Below are 15,884 nucleotides of genomic sequence, written 5' to 3'. Positions count from 1 at the left end.
TAACTAGCGCCGTTAATCTTGTTATTCATCCCTTTCACCCCTCCCCCTCTATTGTTTTGTAAATCATGCCATTTTTGAGAAACAAATTGTGGTTGCAGCTGTAGCATCCTAGTAAAGAACGATCACCGCACGTAGTAACTGAAAGTTTATCAGTACGTTTTCCTTGAAACTACCTTAGATTTAATTTATGTTTACCTGTTCGTTATAGAAGATTCGAGCCTGTTAGAGTTTATGTTTTACAACGACTCCCTCCCTCGAAAAATTACTCAATGACTTCTCGCTTCAAGCCTAATTTACAGTAATACAATGGTATACATAAATGAATGGAGTGTCAAATAAATCAACTTAATCTTGCAATGTAGGTCTTGGTAGTGATGTCCCGGATCTCTCCCTAGTGCACTTGTACATATGAATGCATAATCAAACATTTTATGCTCAAAATCTTTTGGTAATAAGTGGGATTCTTAACGCTTAGTTTCAATATATTCCTTCAGTTAAAGGACATATATATTCAGTTAGAGAACTGATATATCAGTTAGAGAACCATTATATTCCTTCAGTTACCAACCGATTTTGGGCCATGCCCCACCTAGGTATTTCTAAAATCCTGGTGTCCCCCTCCTGATATTTAAATTTGGCTACTCAAAATTTGACGCGTATTTACCTAAAGAAATCTCAAAAGGCCATTAACTTAGTATTTTTTTTTTTTTCAAGCCGTCCTCGAGGCAAATTTTGTACTAATGAAAATTTGTGACTGTATACAATACCTATCATGTAATTCAGGACGTCGTTGCAATACTATAATGTATCTTTTTAGCTTTTTAAATGCATATGAATATAATTCACGTGGCTCCAATGTTTTTACTGGAGGGCTGCATTAATTGTCAGACAGCAGCTCGGGGGCCGACTACACACTAGAGGTCCAAATGAGAAAGCTTTGATATTAGGAAAGTCTCCCTTGGGCAAAAACTGGTAAAAATTCAAAAGTCCTTCTTTTAACTTGTCCCTAAGGAGGTCATTTGCTTGCAACTCAATGACCTCTAGCTGCAGTTTATCTAAGCAACTGGCCACATCTGCTTCAAATGAATTTGAGATAGCCTCACTTCTTTTGCCTTTGAATTCAGGTCAAAAACCGCTCCTGAACCTGTACCTGGAGGTTTTTGATGATCTCGCATGCAAATGGTTTGGGGAACTCAGCTGTATATTCAGCCATGAAGGCCTTGCATTGCTGAAAGTTCGTCAACTTGTTTGCCTCTACCTGTTCCAAAAGCAAGATAAGTTTAGATCTGAAGGCATTTATGTGAGTCTATAGATCAGAAACTAGATTTTTCTCTCCTTGTAGTTTTAGGTTCAGAAAATTTAAATGACCAGTAATGTCTGCAGCAAAGGCCAATTTTCAGGCCAACTCTTCATCAGACAGTAATGGCAGTTGCTTTACTTTCTAGGAAGTCATGTACTTCCCTTCTCATCTCATATGCCCTACTTAGAACTGTCTCACAAATTAGCCATCTTTCTACTGCGTAATATGGTAAATCTTGCAGTTCTGTGTCTGTGTCTTTTAACATGTCTCTGAACTGTCTTCGATTAAGCCCATTAGATTCACCTTCGTCACCATAGGATTCAAAACATTCTTAATGCCCATATAATTAGCAAACAAAGTTGGCTGGTGAATAATACAGCAATGTAATAAGTTTCTCATTAAACATCTGCATCACTTTTCCAACCAAGCTTTTTCATGCCACTCTTGTTCTTTCCTCCATCAGCAGTCAAGAACCTGAAGTTAGTCCAGTCCGATTTGTAATCAGCAAATGTCTTTTTCTCAATTCATTAATTATGTCCTCTCCGGTAGACGTGCCAAACATGCTATGTTGGGAAGCCAATTCTTCCATTCGATGACTTTATATCGGCTGATTGACTTTGGAAAGTCAATGAAATGACATAACACCATTACGGCGATCAAAAAGTCCCCAGGGGCCCAATGAGAGGGTGTCGTGGACAGCATCTGGCCTGTCAGCCGTAGTTCAGAGATCACTGCTCTAGAGTGTAATCAGCCGAAGAGTGCACGTCCTCCACTCTTCGACCCACCAAAATATTCCCGTGCCCCACCGATGGGGCGTGTGTCCCATGTTGGGAGTCACGGAGTTAAAGGATGATTGAAAAGACCAAAGACAGGGATCTGAGTTTAATGGAGACTACTACTGTTTCAGGAATTTATTCTCTGATAAACTGTTGACACATAAGATGTTAAGCTCTACATATATCCTACGTCATCATTTGGCCCAATCATAATTTTATTTTGTACCAATTTTTATGAAGTATTCACGGGTTTTAATTCGAACAGAGTCTAGAAATTTCCAAACCAGCCCGTATGAATTACTGGAAACAAACATGTCTAAGCCGATCGTCAAAACCGCCTGGTGATTTGGAACTAGTGAGAAATGGTCTTAATTTTGCTATCAGAAACCATAAAACAGAGAGGTAATTATGTCAAAACTTGCTCTTTCAATATAAAATATGAAATAACAACTGAACTCAGACTAAAAGAAACTGTCTAAAAAATTGCACTGAAGTATCGCAAGTTTGACTTTTCTTAGTAAATTGAATGCTCGGAGATATTGTGCTGTACAGAGCAACCATTACCCGGCTTAACGCCTGTCTCCCCTAACTATTTATTTTAAAAAACAAAACTAGCTTGTATCAGGGGAGTAATTTGCTGTGGGGTAGGGAGGGCAATTGCCCCTTCCAGACCTCGGTTTGCAACCCCTCAGACCCCAGTTTCCCCCCCCCGCCCCAAACCCCAGTTTGCACCTCCCCCAGCTTAAATTTAGTTTCTTCAAAAATCTTGTCAAAACTAACATGAGCCGGCATAATTTAAACATCCAGAGAAATAGGTCAGTTTTCTTTAGTATGTCTTTATCTATATGGTACTACGAGTACATGTCTCATTTTTCAGTTTTCACTGTCATTTTCACTTGATTAGGGAAAGTTGGCTCCAACTCCCCTCCCCCTGGATTTTGATGAAATTACGCCACTGGCTTGTATCCTTTCTTAATTGTCCTTCTATTGTTGCTTTGAAGGGTTGTGAAAATAGCAAAAATTGGGGTTTTTTGGGATGAAATTGAAAAAAGGAAACTTATTAGGAATTGGCAATTGTCGCAGTTTATCTTTTTGAATCAAGTTTGCCCGAAATAAACTGAAAATATGCTTAAAATAAAATTTTATGAAGTTTAGGAGCCTTAGCACCTAAATGATTTTTAAGTCTCGTACCTGCCTGTTCTATCCTGTACATAACGGGCGTTTATTGGTATTAATTAAAAAAAACTTTTTCTACAAAATAAGTTTTTCAAACAAAAGTAAAGAACTCCATTAAACCAAAAATGAGCAATAATAGAATCAAATAATCTACCAAGCGTGAAACTACCGCAAATCAGCATCGATAAATAAATGAAACCCAAAAACGAACAGAAATAACAATAAATAACCGAATCAAACTCAAAATGAGCAGAAATTAACATGAGTAGGACTCAAACCCCCCATGCCTTCCCAAGGCCAGAACATAATTTGCACTTTACTGAAAACATATAAATGTTTTTACTTTTACACAAATAGTCGTGTTGGACACAAATAGTAGTGTTTAATATAGTTTCATACCTCCTCTAGTTGACCGGAATAGAAAACTTGATACCATTCGCACAAAAATCTGTTTACTTTCTTTGAAAGCTTGGATACACTTACGCTGTATTGATTTGGTTGAATTTTAAGAGCAGAAGTAGCCCCGGAAGTTTGAACATAATACCCTTAGTCGTTCTTGGGATACTGCTGAGATGCCTTATTGGGAATTAGCATTAACACAGTGCATTTTGATTTAATCTTAAGGCAACATTTAGTTTTTAAACATTTTGGGCAAATGGGATGGTGAGTGTGGGAGGGGGGCTAGTTGCCCTCCAATTACTTTCGACTGTTAAATAAGGCATTAGCCTTTTCTATTTTCAATCGAATGAGCCCTTTTCAAAGTTCCTAAGACAACTCCTTCGATACGAAGTGCCCTGGTCTAAACGAAAAAAGGAAAAAAAATAATAATACATTGTACCCACATCACTCTTTACTATTAAAATGTCAAGCCTTCCAATCACTTTTGAGTATTAAAAAGGGCACTAGCCCTTTCAATTTCCAATCGAATCAGCCCCTCTTTGAGTTTCTACTACAACGCTTTTTATAAACACCTTATATGCCCCCAGGGCATAAATTACAACCCTTGTCCTGAGGGCTGTGAGGGGGTTGTCATTCTCAAAGACCTAATTTCCAGAACTCTCAACTACGTTAAACAAAATGGCTATTTCAAAATTTTGATTGGTTGTGTTTGGGGAAATGGTGGGCGTTAGAGGGGCGTTAGTTGCTCTCCAATCAATTTCAACTATTAAAAAGGGCACTATCCCTTTAAATTTCCAATCGAATGAGCCCTTTTAAGTTTCTACGACAACGCTTCCAATAAAAACTTGTATGCCCCGCTGGGCATAACTTACAACCCTTGCTCTGCGGGCCGGGGGGTGGGGGGTTGTCATCCTCAAAGACCTAATTTCCAGAACTTTCAACTACGTTGAACAAAATTGTTGTCTCAAAATTTTGATCGGATGTGTTTGGGGAAATGGTGGGCGTGAGAGGGGGGTTTATTGCCCTCCAATCACTTCCGACTATTAAAAAGGGCACTAGCCCTTTCATTTTCCAATCGAATGAGCCTTTTTGAAGTTTCTACGACAACGCTTTCTATAAAAACTTATATGCCCTCAAGGCATATCTTACAACCCTTGACCTGAGGGTTGTAAGGGGGTTGTCATCCTCAAATACATAATTTCCGGACCTTTCAACTACGTTGAACAAAATGGCTATCTTAAGGTTTTGAATGGATGTATCTGGGGAAATGGAGGGTGTAAAAGGGGTGTTAGTAATTCTCCAATCACTTTCGACTATTAAAAAGGGCACAAGCCCTTTCAATTCCCGATTGAGTGATTCCTTTTTTAAATTTCTACGACAATACTTTCTATAAAAAAAACCTTATATGCCCCCAGTGCATAACTTACAACCCTTGCCCTGAGGGCTGTGGGGGGAGTATCATCCTCAAAAACATGATTTTCAGACTTTTTACCTACGTCGAACGTCGAACAAAATGGGTATCTCAAAATTTTGATTGGATGTGTTTGGGGAAATGGTGGGTATGAGAGGGGTGTTAGTTATCCTCTAATCACTTTTGACGATTAAAAAGGGCACAAGCCCTTCTAATTTCCCATCTAAGGAGCCCCTTTTGAAGTTACTACAACATCAATATCTATAAAAACCTTTCATGCCACCAGGGCATAACTTACAACCCTTGCCCTGAGGGCTCTGAAGGGGTTATCATCCTCAAAGACCCAATTTCTAATACTTTTTACTACGTTGAACAAAATGGCTATCTAAAAATTTTGATTAGACATGTTTGGGGAAAATGTGGGCGTGAGAGGGGGGTGGGGGTTAGTCTCCCTCAAATCACTTTCGACTATTAAAAAGGGCACTAGCCCTTTGAATTTCCAATCGAATGAGCCCTTGTTCAAGTTTCTCTGGCAAATCTTTCAAGAAAAACCTTACATGCCACCAGGGCATAACTTACAACCCTTACTCTGAGGGCTGTGGGGGGAGTGTCATCCTCTTAGATAAATTCCCGGACCTTTCAACTAAGATGAAAAGAGTAGCTGTCTAAACATATTGATTGCATGTGTCTGGATAAATGGTGGGCGTGGAAGGGCCGTTAGTTGCCGTCCGATCAGTTTTGACCATTAAAAACGACATTAGCCATTTCAATTTCCAATCAAATGAGTCCTTTTAGAAGTTTCTACGACAACGCTTTCTTTTAAAAAATCTTATATACCCCAGGGCATAACTTACAACTCATGCACTGGGGGCTCTGGGGGGGGGGGGTGTCATCCTCAAAGACATAATTTCCGGACTTTTCAACTACGATGAACAAAATGGCTATCTCAAAATTTTTATTGTATGTCTTTGAGAAAATGGTGGGCGTGAGAGGGGGTTGGTTGCCCTCCAAGCACTTTCGACTATTAAAAAGGGCACTAGCCCTTTGAATTTCCAATCAAATGAGCCTTTTTTTAAGTTTTTACGACAACGCTCTCTATAAAAACCTTGTATGCCCCCAGGGCATAACTTACAACCCTTGCCCTGAGGGCTGTGGGGGAGTGACCTCCTCAAAAATATAGTTTATATCTGGAATTAACTTTGCTGAACAAAATGGCTATCTCAAAATTTTGATTGGATGTCTTTGGGGAAATGGTGGGCGTGAAAGGGGTGTTAGTTGCCTTCCAATCACTTTTGACTATTAAAAAGAGCACAAGCCACTCCAATTTCCAATCGAATGTACCCTTTTCGAAGTTTCTACTACAACTCCTTCGATACGAAGTGCTCTGGTCTAAGACAAAGAAACCAAAAAAAATAAAATAAAAAAATAATACATTGTGCCAACATCTTTCTTTACTTAGGCAGCGCAATTTGCGCTGCCTATGATATGCCTTTCTACCACTCACTTAATTTTCTAGAACTAGATTCGGATCCGTACATAATGGACGAACAAGATCCAGCCAAATGCCGTGCAATAGAGTCATCACTATGGGAGGTGAAGACTCTTCAAAGTCATCTGATTCCTAAAATAGCCGAAGAAGCAAGGTTCATCAACAAGGATCTCCCTAAAATGGAGTGGTTTCTTGGTGATATACTAGAAAATACTTTAGAAGAGGTAACTTATATTATTATATTAAATTATTACGACTTGATATTGGTTCTGACCTGGTTATCAACCGCCGTTCTTAGATTGTGAAGACAGGGATGGCAATTGCTCACCTACCCCTAGGTTTTGAAAAATACCAGTGTTTTAGAATTTCTACTGAAGAAGCCATCCCCCATTGGACCCGTACTCCTTGAACGTGACTCTGATGTGTATGATGTATATTTCACACTCTTTTGACTCTTTCACACAACTCTACTTTGTATAACAATAAAAAAATTTAGCTTAAAGAGCGGGGCGTTGAGGAGGAGACATCCCCTTTCATATACAGAATAGTTTCTGTTCGTTTTAAGTTATAAGTCGCTCCTTAATTTCAGTTAAAAAAAAAAAGTTTTTTTTTATTTAATTCCTGAACGGTTTTGAATTAATGCAGGTTTTGAATTTGGCTCACCGTAGATGAATAATTAAAACGAAGTTTGCATATTAATTTTACTTTTTTTGGGCTAAATGCCCTTTCAAAGTTTTGATCGGACGATTTTGACAAAAAAAGGGTGGGAGAGGGGGTCTAGTTGCCCTCCAATTTTTTTGGTTACGTAAAAAGGGCACTAGACCTTCTAATTTTATTTACAAACGCTTTTATTAGTAACAAATATGCGCAACTTACGAATTAACTTACGTTTTGAACTTCTATATTTGTATAATTTTATTACGTATATGAGCGGGTTCGCACCCTCGTCAATACCTCGCTCTTTACGCTTAAGTTTGAATTTTTCCAATTCTTTAAGAATGACCCCTGAATCACAAAGGCTGTTTAATTAGAATAAATAGCTCTTTTAAAATTACTAAAAATACTTTAGCGCATAGAGTGAGGTATTGAGGAGGGGACAAACCCCTCATATATGTAGTAATTTCTGTTCGTTTGAAGTTTTAATGTTGCTACTTACTTTCAGTTGAAAAAAACTTGTTGTTTTTTTTATTTAATTTCAGATTGTTTTTTAAGTAATCCTGGAAAATCCTGCGCCTCCTTCATGGAAATTCTCTTCTCCCATAAAAATTCCTCCAAGGAAAGATCTTCCCACGTAACCCCCTCCCCCTACCCCCACCCGAAAAATTCCCCCCTGGAAACGTCTGTATACTAACCAATAACCAATAGTATGAATGAATGAATGAATGATTTTTATTACCCATCTTTAGCAATAGAAAAAAGTAAAAATGGAGTAGAGAAAATGAAAAGAAAGCAACAAAACACATACGAACAACTTAAATTAATGCTTCAATAACTAAAAAAAAAAAACAATGGCGAAACTATCAGAGGCAACGCTGTAGCGTTGCCTACAGTAAAGGCCATACGGCTCCAATGTTTTATTATTAATTAATTAAAAAAATTTTCCTAAAAACAAGTTTTTCAAAGAAAAGTAAAGGTCATTTTAAACTTAAGCTCAGCAGATAAAGATACCTGTTGAAATTCAGACTCAAAACGACCAGAAAATACTATTAAAAAATAAATAAAACCCAAAACGAACAGAAATTAAATAAACAATCATAGCAAAAAACATACAACAAGTAATAATATAAATGAATAAATAGATCTTAAAGCGAGTAATGCTTGGATTGAATATGAAAATCAAGCTTAAAACGAAAAGAAATATTTTGCTATTAAAGTATAAATGAAACTTAAAACGAACAGAAATTAAATAAACAATCAATGCGAACAAACATACAATATATATTAATCTAAATGAATAAATAAATCTTAAAACGAGTGAAACTTAAATTGAATTACTAAAAAGAGTTTAGGTATCGTCTCACTGCAGAAGTCTAAAACCTATTGCGTCATTGGCGCTTTACTGAAAACAATTCTTTGAAATATTTTCACTTTTGCAACTTTAAGAAATCAAAAATTAATTAAGATTTTAGGGAATAAATATCAGCATATGTATATTAAATTGACAATGCACATTTTTTTTCAGTAAACTTATTTGAATTTTTTTTCAGTAAAGTACAAATTATATTCTGGCTTTTAGAAAGCATAGGGGTTTTGAACCCTACTCACATTAATTTATGCTTGTTTTGAGTTTGACTCAAATGTTCGTTTTGGGTTTCATTTATTTATTGATACTGATTTGGGGTAGTTGTATGCTTGGTAGATTATATGATAGTCCGGACGCCAGGTGTTGAAAATGTGAACCATACCACGGCAGAATGGGGCTGCTACGAGAATTAGCCTACCCTCCACCCCCTAAATTGACCATGCGGATTCAAAAATATCGATGGTACTTTCTTGCGAGTGGTGGAACACTCCAAAACTTGACATTTTATCATATTTTGGAGTTTCATGCAAGAAAATGCATGTTCCACAAAGTTTGAGGTGCAGTTTTCCGCTCAAATAGAAATGCCTAGAAGCCATAGAATGTTTTCATAACAAACTAGCACGATTAGTTACAAAAAATGGCAGAGTTTAAAAAAAATGGCAAAACTATATGAGTCTTGAACAGTCTTGGAAAGTATAAACAAAATCAAATTGAATATTAGATATATAATGATATTAATTGTTGAAAGATCCATCAGTTCAAGATTTTTTTTCATTGTAATTTTTATTTTCATTTTCAATGCTGTAAGAACTGGAAAATAATAAACTTGTAATATACGAGTAATTCGTTTTCAGTGAAGCACCAATGACGCAGAAGGCTTTATGTTTTTACAGTTAAAGAAGGGGACAGTATCCAAATTTTGCTTATAGTGAAACTATATTTTTCTTGACCAATCTTGAAAAGAAGTAATAAATTAAACTAAATATTTGATGCATAATGATATTAATTGCTAAAAGCTCATCAGTTTAAAATTTTACTGTAATTTTAATATTTATTTTCAATATTAATCACAAAAGAAAACATTTGTAATATAATTCGTTTTCAGTAAAGCGCCAATGACGCAGTAGGTTTTAGGCTTCTGCTGTGAGGCGATACCCAAACTCTTGTTTGTAGTTATTTTTATTCGATTCAAACATGATTTGCATATTCAATTTAAGTTTCACTCGTTTTGAGATTTATTTATTCATTTACATTAATATATATTGTATGTTTGTTCGCATTGATTGTTTATTTAATTTCTGCTCGTTTTAAGTTTCATTTATACTTTAATAGCAAAATATTTGTTTTCGTTTTAAGCTTGATTTTCATATTAAATCTAAGCATTACACGCCTTAAGATCTATTTATTCATTTATAGATAGATAGATATTTATTGCAATAAAAGCCACTTTCGGCCATGGCAAAAAAAGGAAAATCACACAAAATAATAGCATATGATTATAACACTCATAGCAAAGTATGGTGGCCTACATAACAATAACAACCCAAAACTACAAAACATTACAAAAACATAATAAAGCACACAATACCATTAAACTAACATAAATAGATAGATGTATGTTACGTCTATCAAGGGCCATGACTACAAAAATAACAAACAAGAAAACAACTTGCACACATATATTATTACTTGTTGTATGTGTTTTGCTATGATTGTTTATTTAATTTCTGTTCGTTTTGGGTTTCATTGATTCTGTAATAGTAATTTCTGGTGATTTTGAGTTTGAATTTTAACAGGAATCTGCATATGCAGAACTCAAGCTCAAAATGGCCATTAATTTTCATTTAAAAGCTTATTATTACGAAAGTTTTTTTAAAATTAATTTTTGTTAATTTTTATTGCAAAAACTCTCAAGCTTTAATTGAACGGGAGGGGGGTTTCTTACTGCCAGATTATTCTTGAATTTGAAAAACGGATCTAGAACTTTCAATTTAAATCGAATGAGGCTTTTATCAAAGTCTATACGATCACCTCTTTAATAAAAACCTTATATGAACAATAGACAGCTTGCATAACTTGTGGACAGCGATTGACAACAATGAATGGATTGAAAAAATAGTTCCAATAAGGGGGTTTAAACCATTGCACTTGCTCACACAAAGGGATTACGACTGTTTGGAATTGACCTTAATAGGAATTTGTGTGCCAAAGCAATTTTGCATCTATCACAGAGTATGTATTTTAACCTTATAATTGGATAATTATAATAGATTTCCTATGTGTTCTTCCCATACAAAACCCCTTCCCATAAGTTATAAACCCATAAGTTAATAAGTTATGCCCCAGGGCAAAACTTACAACGCCTACCCCTGGGACCTGGTGGGCTGTGTCGACACCGGAGTTTTTTGTTATCAGAACTTTGAACTATTTTAACAAAATGTCTATCTCAAAATTTTTATCTGATACATTTAGGGCGTGGAGGAGGGAGAGGGGCTAGTTGCCCTTCAATATCTTTTGACTCTTAAAAACTGAACAAGAACTTACAATTTTCAATCAAATGAGCCCTCTCTACAGTTTATACGAGCATCCCTTCCATTAGAAATAATATGACGGATTCGAAGAATCCTTAAATTACAAGCCTTACCCGGAGGGCTCTGGGGGGGTTGTAATCCTCAAAGACCTAATTTCCAGAACTTAAAACTACGTTTAATAAAATGGCTGTCTTAAAATTGTGATTGGATGTGTTTGGGGAAAGGTGGGCGTGAGAGGGGGGTTAGTTGCCCTCAAATCACCTTCGACTATTAAAAAGGGCACTAGTCCTCGGAATTTCCAATCGAATGAGCCTTTTTTGAAGTTTCTACGACACCACCTTCTATAAAAACCTTATATGCCCCCAGGGCATAACTTAAAACCCTTGCCCTGAGGGTTGTGGGGGAGTGTCCTCCTCAAAAACATATTTTCTATCTGGAAATCAACTAGGCTAAACAAAAGCGATATCTCAAAATTTTGATTGGATGTGTTGGGGGGAATGATGGGCGTGGCGGGGGGGGGGCTATTTGCCCTCCTATCACTTTTGACTATTGAAAAAGGCACTAGCCCTTTGAATTTCCAATTGAATGTGCCTGTTTTGAAGTTTCTACGACAACGCCTTCTATAAAAACCTTATATGCCCCTAGGGCATAACTTAAAACTCTGGCCCTGAAATTTGTAGGGGAGTGTCCTCCTCAAAAACATATTTTTTATCTGGAAATCAACTACACTGAACAAAATGGCTATCTCAAAATTTTGATTGGATGTGTTTGGGGGAATGATGGGCGTGGGGGGGGCTAGGTTCACACAAATCATTTTCGACTATCACAAAGGGCACTAGCCCTTTAATGCCCAATTAAAAGAACCGTTCTCGAAGTTTCTACGACAATACCTTCTACAAAATCTAACACGCCCCCAGGGAATAAATTAAAACCCTTGCCCTGAGGGTTGTGGGGGAGTATCATCCTCAAAAATATATTTTCAATCTGGAAATCAACTACGCTGAACAAAAATGGCTATCTCAAAATTTTGATTGGATGTGTTTGGGGGAATGATGGGCGTAGGGGGGGGCGCTAGTTGCCCTCCAACCACTTTTGACTATTAAAAAGGGCACTATCCCTTTGAATTTCCAATCGAATGAGCCTTTTTTGAAGTTTCTATGACAGCGCCTTCTAAAAAAAAACCTTATATGCCCCAAGGGCATAACTTAAAACCCTTGCCCTGAGGGTTGTGGGGGATTGTCCTCCTCAAAACATGTTTTCTATCTGAAAATCAACTACGCTGAGCAAAAGGGCTATTTCAAAATTTTGATTGGACGTGTTTGGGGGGGATGATGGTCGTGGGGGGGGGGGTAGTTGCCCTCCAATCACTTTTGACTATTAAAAAGGGCACTATCCCATTTACTTTCCAATTGAATGAATCTTTTTTGAAGTTTCTACTACAACTCATTCTATAAAAAATTTATATGCACCCAAAGCAAAACTTAAAACACTTGCACCGAAGGTTGTGGGGGTGTGTCCTCGTCAAAAACATATTTTCTATGTGGAAATCAACTACGCTGAACAAAATGGCTTTCCCAAATTTTTGATTGGATGTGTTTGGGGAAATGATGGGCGTGGGGGGGGGGGGTAGTTGCACTCCAATTACTTTCAACTATTAAAAAGGGCAGTAGCCCTTTAATTTTCTATCGAATGAGCATGTTTTGAAGTTTCTACGACAACGCCTTCTATAAAAAACCTTATATGCCCCCAGGGCATAACTTAAAACCCTTGCCCTGAGGGTTTTGGGGGAGTATCCTCCTAAAAAATATATTTTCTATTTGGAAATCAACTAAGCTGAACAAAATTGCTATCTCAAAATTTTGATTGGAGGTGTTTGGGGGAATGATGGGCGAGGGGGGGGGCTAGTTGCCCTCCAATCATATTTGACTATTAAAAAGGGCACTAGCCCTTCAATTTTCAATCGAATGAGCATTTTTTTAAGTTTCTACGACAACGACGTCTATAAAGACCTTATATAGCCCCTGGGCGAAAATTAAAGCCTTTGCTCCAGTGGTGTGGGGGGAGTGTTCGCCTCAACAATATTGTGTCTCTTTCGAAATTAGCAACAATGAACAAAATGGCTATCTGAAAATTTTGATTGGATATGTTTGGGGAAATGATGGGCGTTGGAGGGGGGGGGGCTAGTTACACTCCAATCACTTTCGACTACTAAAAACGGCACTAGCCCTTTGAATTTCCAATCGAATGAGCCTGTTTTGAAGTTTCTACGACAACGCATTCTATAAAAAACCTTATATGCCCCCAGGGCATAACTTAAAACCCTTGCCCTGAGGGTTGTGGGGGAGTATCCTTCTCAAAAATATATTTTCTATCTGGAAATCAACTACGCTGAACAAAATGGCTATCTCAAAATTTTGATTGAATATGTTTGGTGGAATGATGGATGTGTGGGGGGGGGGGCTAGTTGCCCTCCAATCATTTTTTACTATTAGAAAAGGCACTAGAACTCTCGATTTCCATTTGAATGAGCCCCCTTTGAAGCTTCTGAGACGACCCCTTCCGTATGAAGTGCCTCTGAAAAAAAAAACATATGGAGCCGTATGGCCTTTACTATAGACAACGCTACAGCGTTGCCTCTGATTATTTATTTATTTATTTTTTTCCCAGAGGCACTTCATATGGAAGGGGTCGTCGTAGAAGCTTCAAAAGGGGCTCATTCGATTGGAAATCGAGAGTTCCAGTGCCCTTTTTAATAGTCAAAAATGATTGGAGGGCAACTAGCCCCGCCCCCCACGGCCATCATTCTCCCAAACACATCCCATCAAAATTTTGAGATAGCCATTTTGTTCAGCGTTGTTGATTTCCACATAGAAAATATGTTTTTGAGGAGGATACTCTCCCACAACCCTCAGGGCAAGGGTTTTAAGTTATGCCCTGGGGGCATATAAGGTTTTTTATAGAAGGTGTTGTCGTAGAAACGTCAAAACGGGCTCATTCGATTGGAAATTAAAGAGCTAGTGCCCTTTTTAATAGTCGAAAGTGATTGGAGTGTAACTAGCCCCCTCCCCCACGCCTGTCATTTCCCCAAACACATCCAATCAAAATTTTGAGAGAGCCATTTTCTTCAGTGTAGTTGATTTCCATATTGAAAAAATATTTTTGAGGAGGACAATCCCCCAAAACCCTCAGGGCCAGGGTTTTAAGTTATGCCCTGGGGGCATATAAGGTTTTTATAGAAGACGTTGTCCTAGAAACTTCAAAACAGGCTAATTCGATTAGAAATTAAAGTGCTAGTGTCCTTTTTAATAGTCGAAAATTATTGGAGAGCAACTATCCCCCCCACGCCCCTCGTTCCCCCAACTACATCCAATCAAAATTTTGAGATAGCCATTTTCTTCAGCGTAGTTGATTTCCAAATAGAAAATATATTTTTGAGGAGGATCCTCCCCCACAACTCTCAGGGCAAGGGTTTTAAGTTAATCCCTGGGGGCATATAAGGTTTTTAATAGAAGGGTTGTCGTAGAAACTTCAAAAATGCTCATTCGATTGGAAATTAAAGGGCTAGTGCCCTTCTTAATAGTCGAAAGTGATTGGAGTGTAACTAGCCCCCTCCCCCCCCCCCACCCACCCCCATCATTTCCCCAAACATATCCAATCAAAATTTTCAGATAGCCATTTTGTTCAGTGTAGTTGAATTCCAGATAGAAAAAATGTTTTCGAGGAGGATACTCCCCCACAACCCTCAGAGAAAGGGTTTTCAGTTTTGACCTGGGGCATATAAGGTTTTTATAGCAGGAGTTGTAGAAACTTCATAATAGGCTCATTCGATTGGAAATTAAAGGGCTAGTGCCCTGTTTAATAGTCGACAGTGATTGGAGTGCAACTCGCCCCCCCCCACGCCCCTCATTTCCCCAAACACATCCAATCAAAATTTTGAGACAGCCATTTTGTTCAGCGTAGTTGATTTCCAGATAGAAAATATGTTTTTGAGGAGGTCACTCCCCCAGAACCTTCAGGGCAAGGGTTTTAAGATATGCCCTGGGGGCATATAAGGTTTTCATAGAAGGCGTTGTCTTAGAAACTTCAAAAAAGGCTTATTCGTTTGGAAATTCAAAGGGATAGTGCCCTTTTTAATAGTCGAAAGTGATTGGAGGGAAACTAACCCCCCCCCACGCACATCATTCCCCCGAACACATCCAATTAAACTTTTGAGATAGCCAATTTTGTTCTGCGTAGTTGATTTCCAGATAGAAAATATATTTTTGAGTAGGACAATCCCCCACAACCCTCAGGGCACGGGTTTTAAGTTATGCCCTGGGGTCATATAAGGTTTTTATAGAAGGTGTTGTCGTAGAAACTTCGAAACAGGCACACTTATTTGGAAATTCAAAGGGCTATTGCCCTTTTTAATAGTCGAAAGTGATTGGAGGGCAACTAGCCCAGCCCTGACGCCCATCATTCCCCCAAACTCATCCAATCAAAATTGTGATAAAGCCATTTTGTTCCGCGTAGTTGATTTCCAGATAGAAAATATCTTTTTGAGGAGGACAATCCCCCACAACCCTCAGGGCAAGGGTTTTAAGTTATGCCCTGGGGGCATATAAGGTTTTTATAGAAGGCGGTGTCGTAGAAACTTCAAAAAAGGCTCATTCGATTGTAAATTCTGAGGGCTAGTGCTCTTTGTAATAGTCGAAAGTGATTTGAGGGCAACTAACCCACCTCTCATGCCCACCTTTTCCCTAAACACATCCAATCAAAATTTTAAGACAGCCATATTAT

The 15,884-nt window shown here is 37.8% G+C and overlaps 1 protein-coding gene across 1 annotated transcript in view; it reads left to right on the top strand.

Annotated features, from left to right (window-relative positions):
* LOC148946852 (nucleolar complex protein 4 homolog) overlaps positions 1-15,884 on the top strand; it is an 89,364-nt gene that overhangs the window by 68,370 nt on the left and 5,110 nt on the right. The window contains exon 8 of the mRNA XM_089097164.1: positions 6,579-6,775. Coding sequence (XP_088953290.1) covers positions 6,579-6,775 — 197 coding nt within the window. The remainder of the gene's footprint in view (positions 1-6,578; positions 6,776-15,884) is intronic.

Source organism: Artemia sp. Qi Xiang Cuo, chromosome 11, assembly GCF_049724085.1.
Source record: "Artemia sp. Qi Xiang Cuo chromosome 11, ASM4972408v1, whole genome shotgun sequence".
NCBI classification, from domain to species: Eukaryota; Metazoa; Arthropoda; class Branchiopoda; order Anostraca; family Artemiidae; genus Artemia; species Artemia sp. Qi Xiang Cuo.
This window is presented reverse-complemented; position numbering and strand designations above follow the sequence as displayed.